Genomic DNA, 26,644 nt, shown 5'->3' with positions numbered 1-26,644 from the left:
CTCATTGGAAATCCAACAACACACCTGTCCTGTGCCCGCAATCATAATTGTAACAGTATGAACATTGAGCACGACCTCATACTCTCCCAGGTGTCACCCCCCTCGAATGTTTGGGATGGCCACTTCCTGGAACACAAAAGCCTCCCAGCCAACTACCAACCCCATTCACAACTGCCCCAGTGCACCATACCATGACATCCCTGCCTGAAGGGTACAGAACCAGGTGCCTAAGGGGGTCTCCTGTCCTCTTTCATTTAAGTTCCATATGTATATATCCCAAGTTGTCACTCACTCCTGGAGGCTCCTGCTAGAACATCCGACTCAGCCCTCACCCATTTTAACGAAATAGAGAGCCAGCTGTTCATCTCTGGAGCTACTGAACATTTCCACGCCATTGTAATGTGCCACCTATATAAAATAAACTGCAGGTCAAGGAACCTATGAAGGTATTTAACTCCCTTAGCCCTGGGTCTAATGCCCACGAAACAAAATTCAGGGGTGACCAGAACTATGCTGTCAATCAAGGTAGAGGTAGTCCTTGCTATCATCTCTCATGCCGCCCAACCACCGGACCCTCCCACACCACATGCAGAAAGCCTGCATCAAGAACACCACATCTAGACAGCCCAAATTGGTAGTGTGGTACATGTGTGCTGTGCAGTGTAGCATGAGCTACATTTGGTGCAGGTAGTTAATTGGCTAAAACAAAGGCGGGATTCCGGGAGACCTCCTTAACCTGCTGCAAGGCCTGAACCCACTGTATGTCTGAAAATTGTGTTTGAAGGGCTATCATCCAGCGGTCACGTGTCTTAATGTCCGGCACCTGCCTATGGGCAAGAAGAGCTAGATAAAGGACTGTTATAACTTTACGCGCGCCACTACTGGACAGCATCGTGTGGAGCGGCAACACGGTAGAAGGCTCAGTGTGCCCCTGTCCCCAGTGCAAGGTGATTGCATGATGTACAGCATTATACGTCAGGAATTGTCCCACTGGTATGCCGAATGAGTCAATGAGCTCCTGGAAGGACCGAAGAGTACTTTCATCATAAAAGTCCCCTACATGTGCTATCCCTGCTTTCCTCCAGCACATCTGTAACGCCTCACCCGGTTAGTGGAAGGTGTAGAAATGCAACCCATCTAACAGACGCTGGACATCTGCCCTCTCAGTGCACAAAGCCAATCTGCGCCATCGCAACAGCCACTGTAACTGAGAGGTTGCATAGGTCAGTTCATAATTGGGTGCACCAAGGCCAATCTTGTCTATACAGATTGTCAAAAGCAACCCACCGCCTACCTGTACCTCAGATCAGTTCTAGAAAAAATAAATGAGATCAATGAAGAAACACGCTGGAAGAGTGAGTGGAAGTGCCCCAAAATAATATAACAGCTGCTGTAAAACAATAATTTTTGATATTGCTGATTGGCCCAGCGGAGAAAGTTGGAGCGACATTCAGAACGATAGAGATCTACGTACCGAGCTCAGAGCCCTATACACATTCCCCTCCAAGAGATCATTGTCAGTGTGATATATATCTGTATGCCCAGATATTTGAATGTGTCGGATTGCCACAGGAGCAGAGACTGGGGGCAGTACCCCCTTTCATGCTCAGGAATCAGGTAGGACTTGGCCCAGTTCACCCGTAGGCCTGACAACGCCCCTAAATCATACAACAGACCATCACCGCCAGGAGCGAATCATCAACATCACGTAAGTAGATCAAAGTCTCATCCACATATAAGGAGAACATATGATGAGCTCCATGCACCTTAAGCTACCAATGTCGCTCCTGGCAATTAACATGCCAGTGGCTCCATGGCCACAAATAAAATCAATGGCAACAGGGGTCAGGCTTGACTGGTTCCCTGGTGAATATAAAATCTGTCAGATATCAGAAGCCCTGTCTTAAATCTTGCACCTAGACCACCGTAGAGGGCCTGGATCAACCTCAGATATCACGGACCCAAGTGCATCTGCTCTAGCGTCCTGACCAAATAATCCTATTTCAAGGTATCAAAAGCTTTTTCAATATAAAGTGACACCGCCACCGGCACCTCCAAATCCCCCAGGTCAGCCATCATCAACCGGAGAAGGCGATGTATATTAAGGAAGGTGCTTCTGCTAGGGATAAATACGTTCTGGTCTACAAGGACCAAAGTACCAACCATTGGGAGGAGTCTATTTGCGAGAACTTTTGCCAGGATCTTATAGTCAAGATTCAACAGCGAGAGCGGTTGATAGGAGCGGACATCTAATGGGTTCTGGCTCGGTTTGGGAAGCACGACTCTTAGGGCCTCACGAAGCATGTCCGGGAGATAACCTCATTCTCTCACTTTATTATAGACCTCCAGCAGCTTTGCTGACAGGATCGCACTATAAGCAGCATAGTATTCTATAAGGAGGCCATCTGTGCCCGGAGTCTTGTTATGAGCAGTTTGGGAGTTGGCCATATGGGGACATCCATATGGCCAACTCCCAAACTGCTCATAACAGCTGGAGAGGTGCGTCCAGTTCTGAACTCTGTAAATGATTCAGGCGGGAGAAAGTCCCCGTAGATAGCCATGCAATGCGGTCTTGGACTGGCCCGCCACCATCGCAGAGAAGGATCGAAAAAAATCCACAAAGCCATCATTAATATCCACCAGGGTACTGAGGACCGCACCTCTTTTTAACCAAATCGTCGCCGTGGGCTGTTGTGATTGGTCACCACAAACCAGCCCCAAAGCTTTCTACCGCCCCAATTGAGTCACTAATTCCAGGTGTTCCATCCATAGCTGGGGCAAGTGCTCAGCCCTCTCAGCTTTCTGCAGCTGCTCCTTATCTAGGTGACACAGGTTCGGCTCTTTAGCCAGTATTACACTACGGAGTGTCTGAAGGACCCCCACGTGGTCATGATGCAGTGGCCCCTCACCACCGCCTTGTGTGTGTCCACATCCATTGCCCTAAAGGTTCCAAGCCATCATTGTGCTGGTCAGGTGCACAGCCAAATCCTCAGTGAAGAAGGCATCAAGAAGCGAATCAGTCTGAAGTTTCCACGTCGGTCTACGGGAGCTAGTGCGTCCCTATCCAAACGACCTCAATACTGGCCAGTGGTCAGACAGTGTGCGGGCTTGGTATCCCCATGGAGTGTTGAGGTGCCTATTGATGTGCTACACAGGAAGAGGTCTAGTCGAGTGTGGAGGTCGTGCACCCGAGAGTAAAAAGAGAATTCACAATCTTCTAGGTGCTGGATGCACCACATATCACATACCATATGGCTAGTAAACCAGTCCCAAAAATGCTGCATACTTCTACGACAGGCCGACCCCTCCGGCAGTGAGAACAAGCAATCCCTGTTAATGTTTGGCATGCAACTAAAATCCCTGCCTCATATGTTAGGAGTGTGAGAGTCGTACACCTGAGCTGGCATGAGGAGGTCCATGAAAGAGGAATGACATGTATTAGAGGCATAAATAGCCAACAGCGCAAGGGGCAAACCCTCCGGACTCCCCTCCACTTCAACATATATGCTCTCTGGAGCCACCCTGTGGGACTCCGGCACAAACGTCACCCCTGGGGCTATCCAGACCGTATTCCCCTTGGCATTTGCTGAGACCGTAGTGGAATCATAGTAGCTCATCCACCAGCCATGGTTTCAACGCCGGGCTATGGGGCTCATCACTGGCAGAAACAAAAGTGTCACCAGTGTCTGAGCCTGTGTCGGAGATATGGTCCAAACTCAGGACCTCAAAAGGGTTGCCGACCACTTGTGCCCGTTCCTTAGCACCCTGTTTGTATGTGGTATTTTTTCGTTATCTCCTGTAATGTCAGTGATTCGTCCGCTGGATCAGCCACTCCTTGGAGCCCTGGTGCAGCGTCGGCTGCTCCGCCAGTCCCTTGGCATGCAGCCAGGTTCAGGCATTCCCAGGAGAAAGAAAAAAGGGAGTGGCAATCTTCAGCATTTTCCATTTTCCGCTGCAAGGAGGTGAAATCAGCCCTCATCCCTGCATCTCAGTTTGTAGCTCCAGTAGCGTGGGACGCACCCACCCTCTCCACCAGCAGTCGATGATCCACGTGGAGCGGGCCAACACACAGGGAGACCACCCACCCCAGCCTGCTCACCGTCCTGGGGAGAGGCCGTTCCATCAGTTGGGGAGGAATTCTTGGGCTGCCTTGGTTTTACCATTGTTCCAGAATGCAGCGAGGCACAGACAACCAGAGTTACAGGCTACTCAAAGTTGGACGGTAGGCACTCACAAACATGCCCGGGGCCACCAAGAAGTCGGGCTCTACAAGCCATCCCACAGCAGTGGGCCCCCTCCTGCCACTTCTACCAGGTGCTGGGAGACTCTACAATGTTGGCACCTCACAGCCACCCGCTTTCAATAAACATGCTCATGGCCTACTCACTGTCGGTCATCCATATCTCAGGTGCCAAGGGCCCCCACAGCTCACCAGGCCGCCTCCTGCGGATTTATGAGATTTCACTGCACCACTTCTAGGACTCAAATGCGTCAAAATCCTACGCCTGCCTCACAGCAGGCGTAAGACTGACGCAGGCCCTTTCACATGGGGCTTGCTCCATGTGAAAGGACACATTGCTGGAGTTGCGTCACTTTTGTGAAACACTCCAGCAATGCGTCACTTTTGTGCCTACAGATACGTCAGAAATACTGACGTATCTGTAACTCCTTGCGACATGATGAGTCATACTGTAAATATGACACATCCTTGGTGTCCCAAGGAGGGCGCAATGAAAAGTGGCGCATCGCTGTTTTCACGCAGTGATGCGTCACTTTTCATAAATGAGACCTCCAGTTTGTCCACTCCTTTCTTTAACCTACTCTCCTCAGAGTCCTGCGAAGAAAGGGATAAATGGATATCAGTATTCTGATGCCGATCTGGCTTTTTATTTTTTCATGGTCCCTTAAATTATATCCACCACCACCGAACTCCTGCTGTGGCAGAGATTCAGTTTTGGTTTTCTCTTTTGCTTTCTGCCTTTTCTTACCTTCTGGAGGTATTTCCTCATTGGAATCCCCACTCTCATTTTTAGATTTGACCTGCGGTTTTGAAGGACAAGTATGCAAAGTAAATTGACCTACAAACATAGGTACGTTTGACATAATGTTATGTAGATCATGTTCACGCTCCTGCTCGGAAACAGCAACCAGGTGCTGGTATACAGTCAGTAATGCTACCTCCCCACAGATGTTGCCAAGAAATATTGAAGTGACAGCATTAACATTACCAATCAATTCAATGTCCAAATCAACAGCTAGAGTGGCTTATGTTCTTCTTGTATTTGTTTTAATTCCGCCAGTAATACCGCTAGAGAGATCGTGTCATGCGTATATACATGTTAGCAAATATTGTTATCCATGTAGTGCCGTCCTTGAAAGGTGAGGTGGTGCCAGGCCTAGTGGAACACACATAGGGCCAGATGTAGGCCGCCCAATACCGGTCGGTAACGGTCGAAATTACCGAATTTTGGCCTTAACTGACCGGTATTTGGCTTTTGAGATGTAGGTGGCATGATTCCTGGATTCTGTATTTTACTGAATTGGTAATTTACGGAATCGGTAAATTACCAAATTCTTAACATACCGATTCGGTAAATTACCGAATCCGTAATGTAGGGAGCACTCAAGTTAGTGAATTCCTGAGTTAAGGATTCGTTATTTATCACCAACTACAAGTTGGTGGTAAATATCGAAAACCTTTGAAAAAGCAATTATTTTGCTTTTACAACAGTGCGATGTGGCAGACGTACATGCCCTTAGGGCATGTATGTGTGCCACATGTGCACCCGTGCACTATTCAGGGGTGCAACAGGGTGTCAATGTGACACCCTGCCACCGTTGAAAATGTTCCCCCTATCACCGATTCGGTATTTACCGAATCGGTAATACTGAATGGCTTCCCATTCATTCCTATGGGTCTGGAGGCCCATAGGAATGAATGGGAATTACCGAATCGGTAAATACCGATTCTTAATTACCGAATCCTACCGATTCTGTAAAATTTAGCGAAAAATTATCTACATCCCATTTACCTATTCTTAAATACCTAATCAGTAAAATTCGGTATTAAAGAATAGGTAAATTGAGATTACCTACATATGGCCCATAGTTAGTATCCAATGCATATCTTCGGGTGTTGAGTATGGATAAACTGCCTCCAATTGATTTGTTTTGTGAGCATTTCAAAATAAAGTCTAATCATGCTTGGTGGGTACTTTGCCTATTACAAAAAGAATAATTGATGGACGGAATACTGAACAATGTCAAACATTGACCACCAATACAGAGATCTGCGCCTAAATCCATCGTTTTTTTGCACACCATGCCATTCCAGTTTAGACCCCGCCATATTCAAATCAGTCTTGACCCTGCTATCCATGGGAACAGTCCAGCCTGAAATGCCAGGCCAGGTCTGGAATGGCATGGTGTGCAAGAAATGATGGATTTAGGCCCAGATCTCTGTACTGGGGTGAATGTTTGACATTGTTCAGCATTCCGTCCATCATCTGGTCTTTTTGCTTTTGTCGCCCAAAGTAGGAAGGGTGATTACTAACCCCGGGCGCAGACCTCGGCTCCGCCTGCGGAGTGTGCAGAGATTTGCCTTCTCCGCGTTCCACGGAGGTTGCAAATCTCTGCACCCTCCGCAGCGGAGCGGAGTTGGCCAGCCCCCGCCTCCACCCCCCACTATTACAAGTAAGTAAACATTTATTAAAAATACATTTAAAACCACTCACCTCTGTACTGCGGCGTCCCCGGGCTACAGTCCTCCTCTTCCTTGCCATATCGGTAATCCTGGTAAACACTGCGCATGCTTGCACGTCCGCGCATACGCCGCAGTACAAAGGTAAGTGGTTTTAAATGTATTTTTAATTAATGTTTACTTACTTGTTAATAGGTGGGTGGAGGCGGGTGGCGTAGCGGAGCACCACAGAGTTCCACGGAGTTTGTTTGAGACTCCATGGACCACAGGGTAGCCCCGCTACGCCCAGTACGACCATGGCTAGTGATTACTGAAAATGATCCCAGGGTGCCTGTTTCTGGTCCAGAGAGGACCTAGCTTGGCCGTTTGGGCTGGACTGTTTCCATGAGGAGCAGGGTCAAGACTGATTTGCATATGGCTGGGTCCACATTGGGGTGGTGTGGTAGGCAAAATAAACAATGGGTTAAACCCAGATCTTTTGACTGGGGGTGAATGTTTGCATTTTTCAGTACTCTGTCTATCATCTGTTCCCTGGGTCACGTGCTTACTGTGCCACCACTGGATTCAAGTTTGCCTGGCTGATGAGTGGTGATACCCCAAAACTGTTCCCAGGATGCTTATTCCTGGTCCAGGGAGGATTTGGCTTGGCAGTTCGGGCTAGACTGTTCTCATGAGGAGCAGGGCCAAGACTGATTTGCATATTGCTAGGTACAAACTGGGGTGGGGTGGTGGTCAAAAAAATGATGGATTAAAAACAGATCTTTTGACTGACGGTGAATGTTTGCATTGTTCAGCATTATGTCCATCATCTGTGTTTTTTTTACTTTGCCTATTACGCATTAATTGCCTATGGACAATTGTCTGCTCTGATACAGGTACTTGTGTACAGCCACAGAAGAAATTAACTACTGGTTCCTATTTTCTTTAATCTGTATTGTCTAAATTACGTATAAATGGCCATTAAATCTGTAAGCATATGTATTGGATCTGGAGAAGCTAACTGCCTTATGTTAGGATGAGGAGTCTTGTACCAGCCAATACAGGCCGCGTAAAAGCTTGGAAGGCCTTGGGAACCCAGTGGAATACATAATATAACTCCCCCTCAAACCATGTTTGATCTTCTTGAAAGCCTGTAGGGCAGTGGTTCCCAAACTTTTGACTCCTAAGGACCCCCACTGACTCACCACAGGAAGCCGGGGACCCCCCAGCAACTTGTAAGATTTAAATTTCGAACATTAAAAGAGTAAATAAAAAAAACCACATATGTGCACACAAAACAAATACTGGAATTACTAAGGATTTTAATATTTTATAATAAAAGAGTTTGCAAAAAGCGGAAAATTTTTATGGGAAGGTTGGTGTTGCAGCGCTGTGATTACCTTTTAAATAGTTACTTTTATTTCGCAGTACAAGGCTCGTGCTCCTGCCAGGGCCAGGGTGGAAACCCAAAGCAGCCCAGGAATATGTTTTCAGACCAGTCCCCATACAGTGCTCACCAAGTGCAGTGAGTGAGGCTGGCCACTACAAAGGGGGCTTTGGGAGGCTCTCCTCCCAAGGAAAATTAGGATACAATGGTGCATTCTACAACACCTTTATCATTATATATTGAATTGTATTAGCTTTTAAAGAATAGTACATTATGACCTTGCTGTACACCAGGGTACAACAATCTTTGTTGGGTCTTCTTCGATGCTTCCCTTATTATCACCCTTCAACAGTGCCTCTCATTTCTCCATAGCACATCTGTTACATGTATTTTATTTGTTTTATAGCATCTCTCATACTATTGTAGGATGTCAGAGCACTTTACATCACACACATATAGAGACAATGAATCATACTTGTAAATCAGTGGAGAGAAAATGTTACATAGGCAAAGAGGACTACAAGGTGTAGGATTCACATTTCATTCCTACTGGTAGGCATTTTTAAAGAGTGCTTGGTCTGTAAAAGCAGAAACTCAGGATTTAGAACCTAACACAGTGGTTAGCATTGACTTTAACAATACAAATGTATTTCCACCCAAATAAATCCCTTTAGCAGCATCAGGATAATGAACGACTGGGAAAATACATAAGTTACTAACTTGTACCATGCAGTGTGTAAGAAGCTCTTTCATGACCATTTATAGGTCACTGTGCTAGATTATGATTGTCTCTTATGAGCTGAAGAGTAACAAAAGAATCTCTGTGGCAAAAGAAGGAATGCACTGACCTATGCACATAAAATACTGTTTTTTCAAATACATGGTACACATTCTTTGCAGCAGGCATATTAACCCTCTGTGCTACATTAGATAAGTCAAACCTGCCACTGGACAAAACTCTCATTTCTCTCTAGCAGGTACACTAATCACTGGTGTTATCTTGACACTTTTATTGTTGCTTGAAAACTGCTAATTGTACAAGGAAATTTGGAGTGCTTTTAAAACTGCTGCCTGAGGACCCCCTGGGAATGTTTCACGGACACCTGGGGGTCCACGGACCCCAGTTTGGGAAACACTGCTGTAGGGTATTGCATATGGCTCATAATTTGCAGGAATAGCAGTATCTCTGTATGTTGTGACGTTTGCCGGATCAACATTCACCCATGAATAAATGATTACAAAGGGTCATGCTTCATGCGCTGAGATTGCAAGAGGTACAATGCCCCCAGCCTCCGGGTACCCTTGTCCTGTGAGGTACTATGTCAACGGACCCCTAACATTTACTCTTATTTGTACATCCATTTTAGGGCAGATTCAGAATATGACTGACACTGATAAAAAGAAAGTGGAGATTTTTTTAGTTAAGCTTAACAGACCCTACAGCGCATAGGGAGCTATTAGGTTGAGAGGGAGGTAACCAACAATGAAACAGGCCTGTCGGTGTTAGTAATAATTGGTGCAGTCTTGTGTGAGTCCCCAGGGGTATTGAAACTGTCACACTTTGAGCGCCATGATACATTTTTGCACTCTAAACAGGGCTCTTGCTTTGCCAACCTTTTACTTCTGAGGAAGGAAGTCATACAGGCTGCAACCCAAACCCCTCCCACCTCACATGCTGAGATAATTGTGTATTTGACAACCAGTGCTAAATTTGTAAAAAAAAAAAAAAAGTGCCAGGGCTCTTGTCCGGAGGTCACTGCTGCTTGCACCCAATATTGCCTCTGCCATGCTGCCAATGACAGTAACAACACAACTACTAACCATCACACTCTGCCAAGAGTGACAATCCAGACTATTTCTGGCCCCAAAAGCTATAAGAATGGCTTGGGTGGGAGGTAATAGTTATTTTTATTGTATATTAAATCCATAATGAACTGTTGTTGACGTCAGCTATAAATTAGCCAGACAGCACCACCTTCTGGCAGATTGTCACAAGCATCAATGTTGACAATTAAGTGCAGGTGCCGAGCAACGGAAACCACAGGCTCAAATTAAGCACTCCTGACAATGGTCAGCCTATGAGGCTTATGGGATACGTTTTATTAGTGTGTTCTAAACCACATTGTCACATGGATGAACACACACACACACAAGAAATCCACACTGTAAATTTTAAAAGGCCTTAATGAAAATTAATGTCCCATCCTAGTATAGATTTTATGAATACATGTTATAAATATGATAATATGAACAACAAAACAAAAGATCATGAAAAATGGCAACACGGTTGATAGTTTTAATACAAACAATCTATAATGGAACCCACCTCCCTTCCTATGCCTTAGCTGAGCTGAACCTATTCAGCAGCAAACACACCTACAGGAGTTTCTCAGATGGCCTGACAAGCATACCGGACCAGGTGTTTTTCAGCCTGTTGTCTGCTGCTGAATGCATCGTCTGAGACAAGGTTGCTTTGTGGCCCTGTTTGGGTTTCAGTTTCCGAGAGCACAGATAAGACTCAAGCTACAATTCCATGGCCATGCCTGTCAGAGCCGAGATGTCTGCGTTGAACCTGTGCGCCTCTTTCCACCTGGAAACCTGGATATGTCCACGTCACCAAGAAGTTTGTGCAACCATTTTGTACATTATCTTGGAGTCAAACGTCATGATTTGTGATGTCAACTGAGCAAATTAGCATGTGAATTCTGTTGCACAGCTACTTAATATATCTAGACCAAACCACTACAAATATATCTAGACTTTCATGTTTTCGGTTAAAACTGATTATAACCCAAAAAATGATACCAACATGATAATGTGCTGTCTTTTTTACTTCGAAACAGGAAAGAACAGAATTTTATTCCACGTTTCTTGCTCCGGCGTGACTGACAACAGTTCTTGTGCTGTTTTTCACTTCATTTACATGGAAACGTATACCTGCGCTATCTCGGGACAGAGGTCACGGTGTCACAGAGCTGCTGGGGTAATATCAGAGGACAGGAACTCACTGTAGTTAAACATTCGCTCCTGTGTTTACATGTACAATAGGGTAATTATTTGCGTGTCCAGGCTAATCCAGGTTACTGATGGAAAGGGCCTGTACCATCAGCAACAATAACTAACACGAACCCCCTTTTTTGCAGCAATAAACATTTAAGCTCTCACCTTTATTATCATTTCTTTTTAATCTCTGAAAAATATGTACAGATTCGGAGAGGCCTGTGCCTGTAAAAACCATGGCATATGGCAGGTCATCAAAGCCTGCTAGAAATTTGCGCAATACCAATTGCCTTTCTCCGTGAAAGTTGGATGCTTTGAGACTTGGGCGTTATTCGCGGATCCTTCTGTACCCTTCCTTGATGGTACCTGCGGCTCCTTGTGCCAGACAGTGGTATAGAAGCATTAACATGTAACAAATAAAGTGGGTGCATAATAAGGGATAGTCCATGCCCCGCTGCGAAGGTAAAATTTTGACAATTTACGCATTCCTGGAGCTCATGGTGAAGGAGACTTATCAGGCATGGAGCAAGATGCAACTTTGTGGCTAAATGAGGACAATTGCTTGTATCTGGATTGTGAAAGATCACCCGGGTTCAACACCCTTCAGGTGCCGGAGATGTAAACCACAAAGTAGCTATAGAGAAAGTGCACTGGGTTTCCCCAGGGCCAACTTTCCTGAAGCGGTGCCATCTCACCTGCCAGGTAGGGTCTGGGTATGAATATTCGGAGGCTGGCTGGCTGGGCTGGGCAGCATCCCTTTTAAGACAGCTAGGATCTCAATACCACAGTATGGGGTTCAGAGATGGAGCCATGACCCTCATGCTTGCTCTAAAATGGCTTGCAATAGTCAATCAGTGGTCCAACATGGAGAGTTTATAACCATATATGGTTACCAATAGGCTAAATAAAAATCTTGATGAAGCTTGAAGAGGTTAGTTAGAGCTGACGAGAAGAAGAGATGGCCGTTCACTTTAAATAGTGGGGTTGGCTTGGCTGAGAAAACCATAAGTACCAAGAAGAGACGTGGTGTACTTTTGTCCTGCTCTTCCACTCCACCATTCTCCTCATCCTAAAAACAGAAGCTCTACTAAATAGGGCGATACAATAAAACTCTCTGTAAGTGGAGGCGTAACATAGACCCCTGCAGTCCCGGCGATGCAGAGGAGGGGGGCAACACAGAGGGAGGGCACCGTTTAATGGGGCTCCAACCCTTCAGGGTGTCCCCATTCAGCCCAAGGCCAAAGAATAAGTGTGAGACATTTGATACTGGGGGCCCTTCATCACATTTTATAGGGTATCCCCATAATTGCACTCGCAGTCACCATGATTATTTATAGTGCAAAAAAGTGTAACTTCTGATAATCACTGATTTTTCCAAATTTAAAAACCATTCACCAGAATTCACAGCAAATAGAAACTGAAAACAGGAAACCGTATACGTATGAAGCTTGCTATATTATCAACTTAATACTTTGTATACTTTTAGTTAAAAAAGGGACATGCATTTATAATGAATGAATATATGATTGAATGCATAAATGAATAAATTGAGGAGAGCACAAATGGTAAAAATGCAAAGCACATACCACCTTGGTCTTGTCACATCTGAATGAAAGTCATGCCATGCTCGCCGGCATTCCGGAATCCTATTTGGCCACCCGGCTTTAAGGTTAAAAGGACTTAAGATATTCAACAGGATCCCCCCACTGGATAAACATCTTCATTGCCTCTGTCTACTCACCAGCATCAGTATAAATGTCCTAAATGAGTAAACTCGAGCTCTCCATCCTACCTCCCTAACAAGATGACTATCACCTATGGACAGCTGAAAGTAAGAAGAAAGACAATTTGCTACTCCATTCACATCCAAATCCAACAATCTCCTTCTCTCCTTCGCCTATGGAAGGAGCTCAAGATGTATCTTGTCAACTAAATATCAACCCTCTATAATGTCTACCAGCTATCCTGGAGACACGGTGCATGGATGACATGATGGTTCCTAATCCCTACGTGTAGATGCCAAATGTAGTGTTAACTTCCTTTCCCTTCTGTGCCCTTCATGTACAGAGATCCACCCTACTGTAAGGTACCTGCTTTGCAGGTAGATACTCAAAAGATAGTGCAAACCTGGGCTGGCAGCAGAGCTCCCACTCTATGTTAAGAGGCTGACTGCAGCTAGGAAGTGCTGCATTGTGGTCCCAAGCAAAACATGAAGATACTAGAGGTCTGTGGTGCATGAGTGTACATGGTTCTATGATACCCTATTGTTTTATGAGACCTCTATGAGAGAGGTGATCTGTACCCCAGAACCACCCACTAAGACCTCGCCCCCTACACATGCCCACTCATCACCACTCATGGTCCGTGTCCTATGGCACAGCGCTGCTGCAGCGCTGCTGCAGCGCTGTTACCTCCAGTCATCTACAAAACCAGCACACCGTTGTACCACTCTCCACTTTCTCCAGTGTTTGTCTACACTGTAATGCTTTAATGATACTCCATCACCTTTTTGGGGGTATTCCAGTTGTTTATTTCAATAGCTTTCACATTTAGCATATAAAAATAAAAATAACGTATATAAATTTGCAATTCATAGATTTGCTTATTACAGCTGCTGGAGTGAACGTCGTTCTAGAATTATACACATCATTGTCTGAGACACCTATATACGTGTCCTGTACCCCACTGGGTTGTGACATTTGTGACTTCTGTCCACCCGGGAGTCTCTGTACATAGTGAAGGGTCAACATCTTTTAATAGGCGTCGTCATTACGTGCCCTACATTTTAACCTTAAAGTGAGTTGGGAAAGGTGAAATCTAGACACAGGGTGGTTCTGAAGACCTGTGGAACACTGTATGAACGGTCTGCATCAGATTCAAGATGGCAATGGTGACATCATATGAGCATCACTAAGGAGGCTACTCCAGGTCTGCGCAAAGATCTAGTGCTCTCCGGCACCAGGATGATCCGAAGGTTTGGTCTGGCTTCCCCAGGTCAGCATTGATGCAGCCATGAACTATGAATGATGTTAGCATGCTATGTGTATGCAGCTTTACTACGCTGTTCTACATATCTCAGTATATGAGTACATCACCTGTGTGCACACATGCACCCCCTGTTAGCATTCTATGCACGCATGAAAGCCAGATGACAATATGATACAAGGGAGAGAGGTTCAAGCAGTGCATAACGGATTACAATTTGTGATTCTGGAATGTGTCTTGGGCAAAGAGTCTTCCACTCTAGCACCTGGGAAGAATAACAGTCACAAATAAGAAAGTTGAGATTTTTCCCGAGTAGTCGCAGCAAACAAGGACATATGATGCAGAGAGAGTTCAGTAAAGATATCCACCACAGGCATTGGCAGCTATCCAATTTAGGGTTGGCCTTCCAGCGGCCATTCAGAGCTTGGGTGGGCTGCGGCCTTGGGCAAGTCTTTCATCTGCAGCATCTGTTCATTGTAGCACCACGAAGTTCAGTGGATTGTCCAACGCCTGAGAAGTATAAAATCAAAAAAGATAGGACTGGAGGGCCTTTAAAGTATGGGTTTGTGAAATTTAATGTTTCATAGACTTTGGGCAACTTCATCAAGTAGACAGAGTTTTAGAGTAGAAAGGCAATAACACTGCAAAATGTAGGTTTGTGGGAATAAGAAAAGCAAAAAATACCTTTTGGGCCATATTTTAGTAGGAGCATTTCTTACAAACACATTACTTCACGCAGTATTTCACTGGGAAGCAAAGCTTGACCAAGGCGTTCACTGGAGTCAGGAAGGAGGTAGGATATTACATGTCATTATTTCCAGTACGCAGCTCAAACTATGTTGAGGAATGCTAAAGATTAAGGGCTGCGGAAGACCTCATACCCCGTTGACAACAGTTAGGTGCAGGATGAATCAGGCCACTAGAGGTGCAGACAGTCACCTGGTGATAGGCGTCAGATGTTTCCACTGGATCCAGACTGGTGGGAGAATGACGGATGATCCTGGTACGACTGTTGATTCTAAGTCATGGACCTGCTCGGATAATGCTGTTGTTGTGGTTAGCGAGGAGATTTGTTGCTTCTTTAGGACTGCTTGTAGTTGAGGACTTTGGTTACATTCATGGTGTTTTCAATTTTATGACTTGTTGGCGTAGGACAGGCAGCCTTTTAGCAGCACTGCTGCTGAAAGATATGGGGGGTTTTGGTAACAGCGATGGAGTATGACTATTGGGGTTAACAAGAGACACTCTGGTATGCCGAGGAACAGGCATATGAAAAACAATTGAAGGTAACATTACTATGTAGCAGTGAACTTGATTACATTCCAGAATTGGCAGAAGTCGGTCAGTGATTGGAAACCTCACTACTAGTGGCATTGCTTCACAGGTGATACAGGGCTCAGAAGATTTCTTCTTAGTCTTTCCTGGTAAAAGATGACAACGCATCCAGTATCTAGATTATGGAGCGTCTCTTCTGATGTGGATCAGGGAACAAAGAAGGGCGGCACATCTCTTATTTATTTTGAAAAAGAATTCTGGAAGCCTGATTATAAAAGAGAGATAATTTAATAGTACCTGAGGATTCAGGTCTCTGGCCTTCAAAATGATGCTTCACTGGACAGTACAAATACAGCCTCCCTCAAACCCTGTTGCAGCCACACCTTTTCTACTAAAATCAAATATGATAGTTGTATTTTCCAGGGAAGGTTGAAGGCCCAACATGACCAGTCTAATGAGGGCACATGCCTAGGTGTACTTTGCTGCTGCTGTAAAGCACATATGGGTGACAGGTCCAATTTCTAGGCTAGTCTGTGATCAACCTTGACTTGGGGAAGGTATGGAGAGCATTGTTTTGGTTTTCTCTCCTCACTAAATCTTCATCATCAGTCACTAATGGTGAAGACTGATTACACCTGATTGGTTTCACTACTTAGAACACTGGTGAATGCTTCTCTCCTGTCAAGAAGGTGGTGGTGTTGACACTCCTTGAGAATAAAGGTGTCTAACAAACTCCATAAATATTGGATTTCCTGAAGCGTCCTATCAAATATTTGTCGGATCCATGTAGGATAGTGAACTGTTACTGTCATTGATATCAGGCTACTAAAGAGTCACATGGAGAATGCTCTTTTTCGGGAGTGGTTTTATTAGGTAAATGTTGATCTGAGCCATGGGATACTCTTGTTAGAGTTTGCTGTGCAACAGTGTTGGTTCTAGGAACATATTGGCAATGCTGTTTGTTCTACCTGTGAAATTGCTTTGCTAAAGCTAATGATGGTGTCAGGAGAAATGTGGGAGCTGGCTCGTGGGTGCCTTTAGGTTACACTCTTTGTGGCAATACAGTTTATTGTACTATTGTGAGCAATACACAAATGCTGCAAACATACTCAGAACCTTATGGGACCACCATGAACTCTTCTTCTGATAGGGGGTTATCAATACCTCAGCAGCCACTTCTTCAGATTGAATTACTGTCAGGAGAATAGCATTTGGTCACAAAAGATTCAGAAAGCTTACGTATTTTAGTGCCAGATATATACATGTATCATGACCTCCATATAATCTAGGTAATCTAGGTTTTTCAGGTACCACCATATTGGTATTATTCTCTTTACGTAGGTACTGAAACCATTTTCAATGGTACTATTTTGGTAAGAGTGTTGGTGATAACCATGTGTTGATTTTGATAAGGCTCTTGGAGTCAGGTGAGAGATGCCTATGGTATGGTATGGTATGGTATGGTATGGTATGGTGTCCCCCATGGTTGTCTTTGGAAAGGTTTTCTTTGTCAGGCATTGTATGACTTTTCATATCTTCTGATGATTGAAGTAGAAAACTATTGTTGATGTCAAAGGCTTTACTTTGATTATGGTGTGTACTCCATCGGGGCAATTAAGATATCAGGGGAGTTCATTACACTCCTGGCCCTGGTTGAAAGATTGGAGTTCACGCCATTGACATTAATGTTAGTGATGAATGTCCTTGGTAAGGCCATTGGTAATATCCATGCTAATTGTAGAGAATCTCTGAGGTAGAATGAGTTACTTGCTGTTACTATTGCAGTGGCTTCCTTTGCAGAGCAGTGTTGTCATTGGCAAGCTAGTTTGGAAAAGTATATGAATTAAAGATCAGGGAGTACAATGTGTGTTTTGTAGCTTTTATTGTTAAATAAATATAATGGTGTTAGCAGAAATACAGTTTCAGGAAGGATTCCAAAGCTAATTGCAGAGAAGTTTCGTACTCAGTAAGAATGTATTTGGGTAGTATGACAATGTTATTAACTTTTGGATTGGATTTGGGAGCACGCGGGGCACCATGATAGCTGCAGGACTTTGGAGCTTCCATCCTCAGCCCTTCTCCTTCGCCTGCAGTGGCTGAGCTTCTAAGTTCTGAATCACTCCCTTGGATGATTTAATTGGAAAAGACGAGAGGCACCTGAAAAATCTGAATTGGTGGTGGTGCCGTACTGAAGAACTGCAGAATGAGCCGGGGCACAGCTCTCTTTATTCCCTCATCTCTCTTCGCTGTGATGCTTTCTGAGTCTGACATCCGCTGCTGTCCCTAAGAGCCTCCCTGGCAAGACCGAACCCCAGCTGGGGTCTGCTGACTGTAGTTGCAGTGAATAGTAGCTACTAACTGCCTCCTGTGTGCTCTGCATCATATAAGATCCAAGACATGGCTGGCAAAAAAGCAAAAGGGAACACTTGCAAATTCTTCAAGACATGCACTTCTTCCATGAAGAAGAGATGGGGGGCTACTAAGGAGGAGACTCCTCTGGAGGGCTTACAATTGGATATTGAGAAAATGCTCTTCAAATCCCTGCCTGCTGACCTGTCTGCGAGATCTGACTGCAGAGAAGAATCAGTGAAGGTCATTGCATCAATGATTAAGGTCTTCTACAGAAGTCTGAAATCTTTGGTACAAACTGTGACAAATGTGGAATATTGTACTGGGGCTTGAGTGACACGAAGATACTTTGGAGATGTTTACCTGAGGCTGAAGAGTTTTTAAAAGAAAATAAATAAATAAAAATGATAAAGAGACTGAAGAGTTTAGGGACTGTGTGGAGGAAAATATAATGAGGCTGAAAACTTTTGTTATTTTGACAAGGGAATCCTCATGTAGAATACTTTGTCTTCTGGGCTTGATGCTCCGTAGGAACATGTGAATCTGGCTGCAAGTTTGCTGTTGTCACTGAGTGATCAGTCAGAGATGGAAACAGATCCTTATCTCAGGAAGGCTTATTGCCTGCCTATAATAGAGCCAAACATGGATGGACTTGTGATGTCTGTCTTAAGGTCTCATGAGCTGAGAGATGAGGTCCTACGTCAGGGATGTGTAGAAATGGCATTTGTTGTGAGGGGTGTATAGAAAGAGCTGTCTGATATGAAGGGTGTGGTGCGGTTTCGTCGCCGCTTGGAGACAGGAGTTGAGTTGGAGAGGAAAAAATACACTTTTACACACACTAAGTCCATTTAGCACTTCCTGTCTTTTCTCATTCAATCAAGATGCTCCATGCCTCGCAGTGATGATACTGAGGGTGAGACATTGGGGTAATTGGTTCTGTGGCATGTCTGGGCCCTTGTGTACTTGCCTACTGGGAGGGGACAAGTGTGAGTATTGTGGCATTTGGCTCTCAATCTGATGTAATGTGGAGTCTTAGGGCTTTCTTTAGAGTTTGGCGGAGTGGGATATCTGCCCAAAAGTGGGAGATGTCCTTTCGGCCATATTTAGTGTGCCTTCGACATCGACATACTCGTAATTTTGGTAGAGGTTCTGCCTCTGTGCAACTCTAAATAAATACGCATCTCTGCTTGTCCTCCTGCAGTTTCACTCCTTCTTGAATTCCAGAAATTGTTTTGGAGTTAATGGTTCTGCTTTGTGGTGATGATTCTGAAAATTGATATAGTTCTGATTCTGGGTGTTCTCGGGGGTTGCTCCTGATTGGGAGACGTGACTTAGCCGGGCTGTGAACCGTACAACGTCATTTTTGTTGTGATTTCCTCAAAAACAATTTGAGTCAGATGTGGTATGTCTTTAACCAGCAATACAATCGCAGGTATTAGATGGCTCTCATAACAATTTTGATAATAGCTCTGACATAGTTTTAGTAAGAGTATTGGTGCCTCTGGTGTATTGCCATTAGTAACGAAGTTGGCGTCTGTGGTAGGACAACTTTAATGAGAGTGTTGTTGGTGGCAAAGTAGCATCAGTAAGAACCTTGGAATCAGCAGTGTCATATGGGAGAGGATGTAGCCTAACGGCTACAGAGGCCAACCTTGGAGCTGGGGAACCGGGTACAAGTCGGCAAGGGACGATCACCATCCTGTGATTCTGGGCAAATCACTCAATCTACCTGTGCCTGAAAACGTGAATGTGTCCGTCTGTAATGCAACTGGTGCTCATGTAAAGCACTTTGATACCTTCCGGTCAAGTAACTGCTATATAAAACTTTGGAGAAAAATAATTATATGGAAAGAGACATTATGGGCTTGAGTCACAAAATGTTCCTGAAAGCGGTGTGACAAACCTGTGACTCCTGGCTTACTCCTCAAGTTACTTGAATTTGGCACCCCGGTTCATGCAAGAATGATTTGGGTTTAGGGCTACAATGATTGAGGTGAAAGACCCTGATGGCGATTTATTTTCCATATTAAAGGCAGAGCCTCACTGTTTTTTCCAAGAAAATGAAAGGGCTAAGCCAAAAGGCTTGGATAAAAGATGTCTTTCCTTCTGGTTTCTGTTAGTAATCATGTTTTGTTAAACAATTGTGGACTACAGGGATCACATACCTATGCCATTCTTTCCCAACTGCCAATGTAGTGACTTCACAGATATGTTAATGTAAGCGGTGGGGTAGTTATGGAGAAGATCTGTCCTGACTTGAGTTCATATGTACAAGTTTAGGCGTTCGTATATGGCATGCTTCTAACCATTAGTTTCCTTCAGAATGGTGCTAGTGGGGCCAGTCGCTACTTAGCTTTGATAAGGCTGTTGGTGTTAGGTTGTCATTGGTCAGAATCTCTAGGAGTACAGTGAGTTACATTTGATAAGTGTATTGTTGTTAACGGTGGTCTAGAATAGGGAAGGGTGTTCCAAGTGGCGGGATAGGAACAATACTGTTCTTGGTAGAAGTGAGGTAAGCGTTGTTAAATAAGTTGATGCTAGTTGCATTAAGACCATAGTAGGGCAACCGCTATGTTGCTGCTAGCAAAGCTTCAGTAACAATATTGATTTTAAATGAGTGGTGAATGTAAGGATGTTGTTGGGAGCAAATGTGTCTACATAGCAGTCCTGAGTAAGTGCATCTCAATGAAACACAGCACTATTATACGGAAGGGCTATAGCGGAATATGTCCAGGGGCAGTGCCATCTATCTTCAGTTATTTTCAGTCCCTGGTGTTCTGGGGCACCTGTGAGGTGGACTCTTGGCTACACAGCCTGTGCATCCAAGATGCTCTAGTTGTGTGCTGCTCAATTACGCTGCTGAAGGAGCAAGGCATCTTCTACTCCCAAAAATGGCTGTTGTTTCCTGACTGTGTTTCATGAGTCTTTCAATGATCCTTCAATGAAGGGGTAGAAAGTTCCACAATCCAGTATGAACATTGTCCCTTCTGTTGTGCTGACGGAGGAAGGTCTATTAGAGAGGGACGTCAGAGGGTGCCTGTAACGTTTGTCCATTCGGTCGCTTCCTGGCACTGCGTCTGGTTGGATCGGCCCTCCTGTATGGCTGGCTTCGCAGATCTGCACAGAGACAATGTTGCTTGTCAAACGTTTTTTTACATTGATAATTTTGGAAACACCACAATGAACATAAACATCTTTATTTGTTTGACTTGACCAACATTGTGGCAAAAGGGATTATTTTTACCATAAAAAGTATTAAGCATGCACACGCACATACATGAATCTCAACTTGTAAGAAAGCTAGCAAAAACAGAAATAGTTATATCTGGTTGCTGCAACATGAAATACTACTGAACATCCTCTATGCTTGGACCCTATGGGTTACAGGATACTCCTTTTACTGAGACCTTCAAAGCATCCTCATTTTTCACTAGGCAGACAGCCTAGGATCATTCCATATTGCCTATGACTGAAAGCATACATTTTCAAAACATCCTCTATGGAAGAATTAAGCTTTTCCTTAAACAAACTTCCAAGTTTCCATATAAACTGAGGGCTGGAGGGCTTTATAAGCTTGTTTCTGCACAATGAACCTTTAGTTTACCACATGCAATAAGAATGACTTTTCATCAGACCTAACAGTCATAAACATTTCTCTGCAAGATGGACTATTTTTTTCTTTGTCTTATTTCTCTCACCATATCTTACAATACTCTTGAAGATCTGAAATCAGGATGCCGCTTTAACGAGGTAACCGGCTATCATATGGGATTTTGCTGGGAAGCTGTTTCTCAGCAAAAACTACCAGTACAAAGATCACAAAAGCCTTCCTGACTGAGCATACACGCAAGAGCATGAGACAAATAGGAGAATACAGCTCTTAAGGTTTCTGTAATTTTCTTTATATTATTACATCTGTGAAGATTGTTTTTCTCACTTGAGATGCACAACACTTCCACCTGTTACATCTCTAGTGATTATATTATTTCCTGGTGAGAATAACTATTCGTTTAAATTCTTCAGTCTAATGTCTGTGGGCCTCCATTTTTAAAGGGAGGTCTTGCGTATCGCAGTTGCAGGAGTGAAAAGATCCAGTGAGAATGAAACAATCTAATATTCTTCTGTATATTTATTGCACAGTTTCCTCAAAGAAACCTTACAATTGTCATTTGTATGCACACCATAAAATAATGTTTTACTCCAATATTCAATGGATATGTTATCCTGCAGGTGAACAGGCTTAATCTAGAAGTTATCCATCATCACATCTAAACAATCTAAATGTCTTCAAAAATTAATCTAAAATGAATGTCAATTAAATCTTAGAGTAAGCTTCCACCAATTTAAATATAGTAAAATGGACTATAAGAAGCAACATAATTGGATGGTAAAATAAAAATAAATTATTTTTTAATGTAATATCTTCTACAATCCAAATGAGGATTAACCAGTCTGAACAATCTGAAAGAGGCAAAGTCCAAAAGCTATCTAACAAAAATGTAATATTTAAATGTTTTATGAAATAGCGACCTAAATATAATCTAACATTAACTAAGCACTGACCTTCAAGCAAGCTACACATATTCTGAACACAAGCCTGATAAAACATTTTGTGTAAGTATATTATGAAGTAGCATGAAGCAATCAATAAGTAGTGAATACTTTCTATTTCTACACTCAGTAAGGTAAGGGGTCATCAATGAACAACACCTTTCTTTGACAGTCCAATTATTAACAAATATATGATTTGTTACTGTTAAAAGTAATTCAAAATTAAGACAGTGAAAGAAAACATGTTGTAACAACAGTGCCACATCCGCTGTTCGCCCCAATCAGATAATCATGCCTAAATATTTGATGGAACTGCACGAATTAAAACATATTGTCAGTTCCTACTTTTTTTCAATTGCGAACAACCAACTACCTTCATCCATCCCAGATATTACCTAAAGCCAGAAGCTATAATGGGCTTTCGTCGCTGAAGCTGTTGTCACACAAGAGCCTTGAAGAACGCTTCCCTGTGCGAGCGGTGAAAGGCACAGTCTTCAATGCTGGGCAGATAATTTAGAGGATACGCAGGGAAACAGAAAATGAGAGACAGCATGAAAAGGAAAGCAGAGCAGACAGTGAAGGAGCAGCAGGCAAGGAAGCAAGTTAGTGCTAGAAAATGAGAAAGAGGAAATACTGTAGGCTTCACATTATGCAGTGTAAGCATTGCCCAAATATTTTATTGTATAACAAATTGCTACTTGGCAGTTCATGAAACATCCGATGTAAGTGCTCACAGAGTCAGAATAAATTAAGGTTGTAGGTGAAGAACAAGAAAGATTGTTGCTCAAACAAGTAAGGTGTTTGAGAAGGCCATGGAAAGACCTACAGTAGCACTGGCGGATAGTTGAAGGTTGGGACCCAGGATTGCCACTACATTTAACTTAAAATGTGTGCTACACATACAATTCCAAAAGACAGCAGCAAAAGCAAATAAAAGGCTGAGGCTCAGTAGAGCAGACATCCCACTTCAATACATTTTCTGCTGTACAATCTGATTGTCAAAGGAAGGGATGAAATGTATTACCCATCTGAAACAAAATCTACCAGCAGCAGTTTTGTCCATGTTAAACTTTGTGAAATAATGCTGATACCCCGTGTCTTCAGCAATGATTCTGAGAGATGTGACAAAGTTATTCTGTGGTTTAGAGCAAAGGACAAAGATAATATTGTCTAAAGTTTTCATAAAGGGTCCACTCAATCAAAAACTGTTGGACAAGGATGTGGTGGGTTGAAAACCTTCGGGCAAACATCCTATGAATCAAAGTCTCTTGAATAAGAGTACTCTGATGCCAAACCTCAGAGGCACTGCAAAAAACACTTAGGAAGAATCCTGTGGTTTAAAACGATCACTCAAAGATCCCTTGTCTTGAAATAGTAGGCAAGAATCCTGTTTTCTGAGACCTGGGCCAATGGACCCATATTTTGTGTGGGTTTTTTTCAGGGACGCTGTCAATTAAACACTTAATCGCATATCAATGTGGGCAATAATCCAAGATTCTGCCATTCATCCACTTGTAATAGATCATGTCATTCAACATTTACAAGGAATTCCCAAAGATGTTCCATCAAAGAAATACATTGGATGTGGAGCTTTTTTTATGTGATGAAATTACCCAGAGCCATACTGCTCAGTTGGGACAGAGTTGTCTTTTTCCAAGAAACTTCCATAGGAATTTCACAGTAAATGGATGACGTGATTCACAGTCCGTGCTTGTTAAGACTGAGAGATACATTTAATTATCTATCACAGTTTTAAACATAAACTGCAAGCACATTAAGATACACTATTCAGTACTCTGCAGTGGTCCAACGTGCATCACTTGTTGCCGATAATGATATAGCTAACTTTAGAAAATTAGGGGGCAGTTAAACCTTGGATACCCTAATCCTTTAATGACCACCAATATTGCATGATCTGCCTCTGATGTTTACTAATAATAATTATTTCTTTTGTATGGACAATGACATAATGTACCATTAATACTAAAAATGATGCACAGTCCTCTTAGTGAGTGATGCTGTAGACCCAGGCCCTAGTAATACTGTACATTCAGCCACTAATGGCAAGTGATAAATCCTACTACTTTCACGATTTGTAGTGCTGTACACCATATAGTTTGTTTTCAATAGTGATACACTGCCACAGTCACTTGTTACACTGCACCATGCACCCATTGCTCACTCACCAGTAATGATATCCTCGATGGCTCCATCTCCTCCCTCATACATCAGAGGTTCTTTCACTTGTTGCTTTCTCTTTAACTCTGCAATCAGGTCAACCTGCTGCCGCTTGGCCTTCACTGCTGGAGACTGGGCAGAAACATCAAGAAAGGCAAAGTTAGATTTGAGACAGGACATTCAGTGACAAGGTACAGATTTTCCTTCTTTTAATTCCTTGTAACCATTATTGAAACACACTTGTCCTATTCTCTAACTTCAGTTGAGTAATCTTGGCTGCTGACACCAGCGTCTGTGCCTTTAATATTGGGATTCTATCATGGCAAGAGCAGTTCACAACTGGGAATTATGTGGGATGGCCAAACACTGCTGCTGCAAGACTTGCATAATGTTTGTTTCAAACCTTTTACTTTTAAAACCTAGCATTTTATAGAAGAATGATGGGCAGATAGCTGGGGCATTGCCTCCCCTCCAAAGGCGGGTTATGACCTGATCCCGGTATAAAGGCCTGCTATCCTGTGTGATTCTTTTATGATCATATAGGCCAGCATGATTGTCTCAAGAGCATGGCTAATTCAGTGCTTAATTTGAGCCGGTGGTTGTCGGTGGGGCCCATTTGCACATATTTTCCCCCAACAGCCTTATATCAAGATCAAGAGAGAGAAATACACAAAATGGTAAGCGAAAGATGGAAAACAGTGACAAAGGGAAAAGAGAAAGATGGAAAACAGTGACATAGGGTGAAGAGAAAGATGGAAAACAGTGACAAAGGGGGAAGAGAAAGATGAAAAACAGTGACAAAGGGTGAAGAGAAAGATGGAAAACAGTGACAAAAGGAGAAGAGAAAGATGGAAAACAGTGACAAAGGGTGAAGAGAAAGATGTAAACAGTGACAAAGGGAGAAGAGAAAGATGGAAAACAGTGACAAAGGGAGAAGAGAAAGATGGAAAACAGTGACAAAGGGAGAAGAGAAAGATGGAAAACTGACGAAGGGAGAAGAGAAAGATGGAAAACAGTGACAAAGGGTGAAGAGAAAGATGGAAAACAGTGACAAAGCGAGAAGAGAAAGATGGAAAACAGTGACAAAGGGAGAAGAGAGTTGGAAAACAGTGACAAAGGGTGAAGAGAAAGATGGAAAACAGTGACAAAGGGAGAAGAGAAAGATGGAAAACAGTGACAAAGGGAGAAGAGAAAGATGGAAAATAGTGACAAAGGGAGAAGAGAAAGATGGAAAATAGTGACATGGGGAGAAGAGAAAGATGGAAAACTGACAAAGGGAGAAGAGAAAGATGGAAAACAGTGACAAAGGGTGAAGAGAAAGATGGAAAACAGTGACAAAGGGAGAAGAGAAAGATGGAAAACAGTGACAAAGGGAGAAGAGAAAGATGGAAAACAGTGACAAAGGGAGAAGAGAAAGATGGAAAATAGTGACAAAGGGAGAAGAGAAAGATGGAAAACTGACAAAGGGAGAAGAGAAAGATGGAAAACAGTGACAAAGGGTGAAGAGAAAGATGGAAAACAGTGACAAAGGGAGAAGAGAAAGATGGAAAACTGACAAAGGGAGAAGAGAAAGATGGAAAACAGTGACAAAGCGTGAAGAGAAAGATGGAAAACAGTGACAAAGGGAGAAGAGAAAGATGGAAAACAGTGACAAAGGGAGAAGAGAAAGATGGAAAACAGTGACAAAGGGAGAAGAGAAAGATGGAAAACAGTGACAAAGCGAGAAGAGAAAGATGGAAAACAGTGACAAAGGGAGAAGAGAGATGGAAAACAGTGACAAAGGGTGAAGAGAAAGATGGAAAACAGTGACAAAGGGAGAAGAGAAAGATGGAAAACAGTGACAAAGGGAGAAGAGAAAGATGGAAAATAGTGACAAAGGGAGAAGAGAAAGATGGAAAATAGTGACATGGGGAGAAGAGAAAGATGGAAAACTGACAAAGGGAGAAGAGAAAGATGGAAAACAGTGACAAAGGGTGAAGAGAAAGATGGAAAACAGTGACAAAGGGAGAAGAGAAAGATGGAAAACAGTGACAAAGGGAGAAGAGAAAGATGGAAAACAGTGACAAAGGGAGAAGAGAAAGATGGAAAATAGTGACAAAGGGAGAAGAGAAAGATGGAAAACTGACAAAGGGAGAAGAGAAAGATGGAAAACAGTGACAAAGGGTGAAGAGAAAGATGGAAAACAGTGACAAAGGGAGAAGAGAAAGATGGAAAACTGACAAAGGGAGAAGAGAAAGATG

At 43.3% G+C, this 26,644-nt stretch overlaps 1 protein-coding gene across 4 annotated transcripts in view; it reads right to left on the bottom strand.

Annotated features, from left to right (window-relative positions):
- Positions 1-13,572: 13,572 nt before the first annotated feature.
- The window catches only part of FMNL1 (formin like 1), a 419,565-nt gene continuing 406,493 nt past the window's right edge, over positions 13,573-26,644 (bottom strand). For 3 of the 4 annotated variants that reach the window (XM_086923862.1, XM_086923864.1, XM_086923865.1), the window contains 2 exons: positions 24,413-24,536; positions 13,573-20,792 (listed from right to left, as the gene is read on the bottom strand). In XM_086923862.1, the coding sequence (XP_086779988.1) occupies positions 20,689-20,792; positions 24,413-24,536 (228 nt within the window). In that variant the 3' untranslated portion in view covers positions 13,573-20,688. Of the gene's footprint in view, positions 20,793-22,621; positions 22,727-24,412; positions 24,537-26,644 lie in introns of all 4 variants that reach the window. The other variant, XM_086923863.1, reaches the window with a different exon arrangement.

The sequence above is a fragment of the Lissotriton vulgaris genome, chromosome 5 (assembly GCF_964263255.1).
Source record: "Lissotriton vulgaris chromosome 5, aLisVul1.2, whole genome shotgun sequence".
Lineage (NCBI taxonomy): Eukaryota > Metazoa > Chordata > Amphibia > Caudata > Salamandridae > Lissotriton > Lissotriton vulgaris.
Note: the sequence above shows the minus strand (reverse complement) of the source record. Positions and strands in the feature narration are given on the sequence as shown.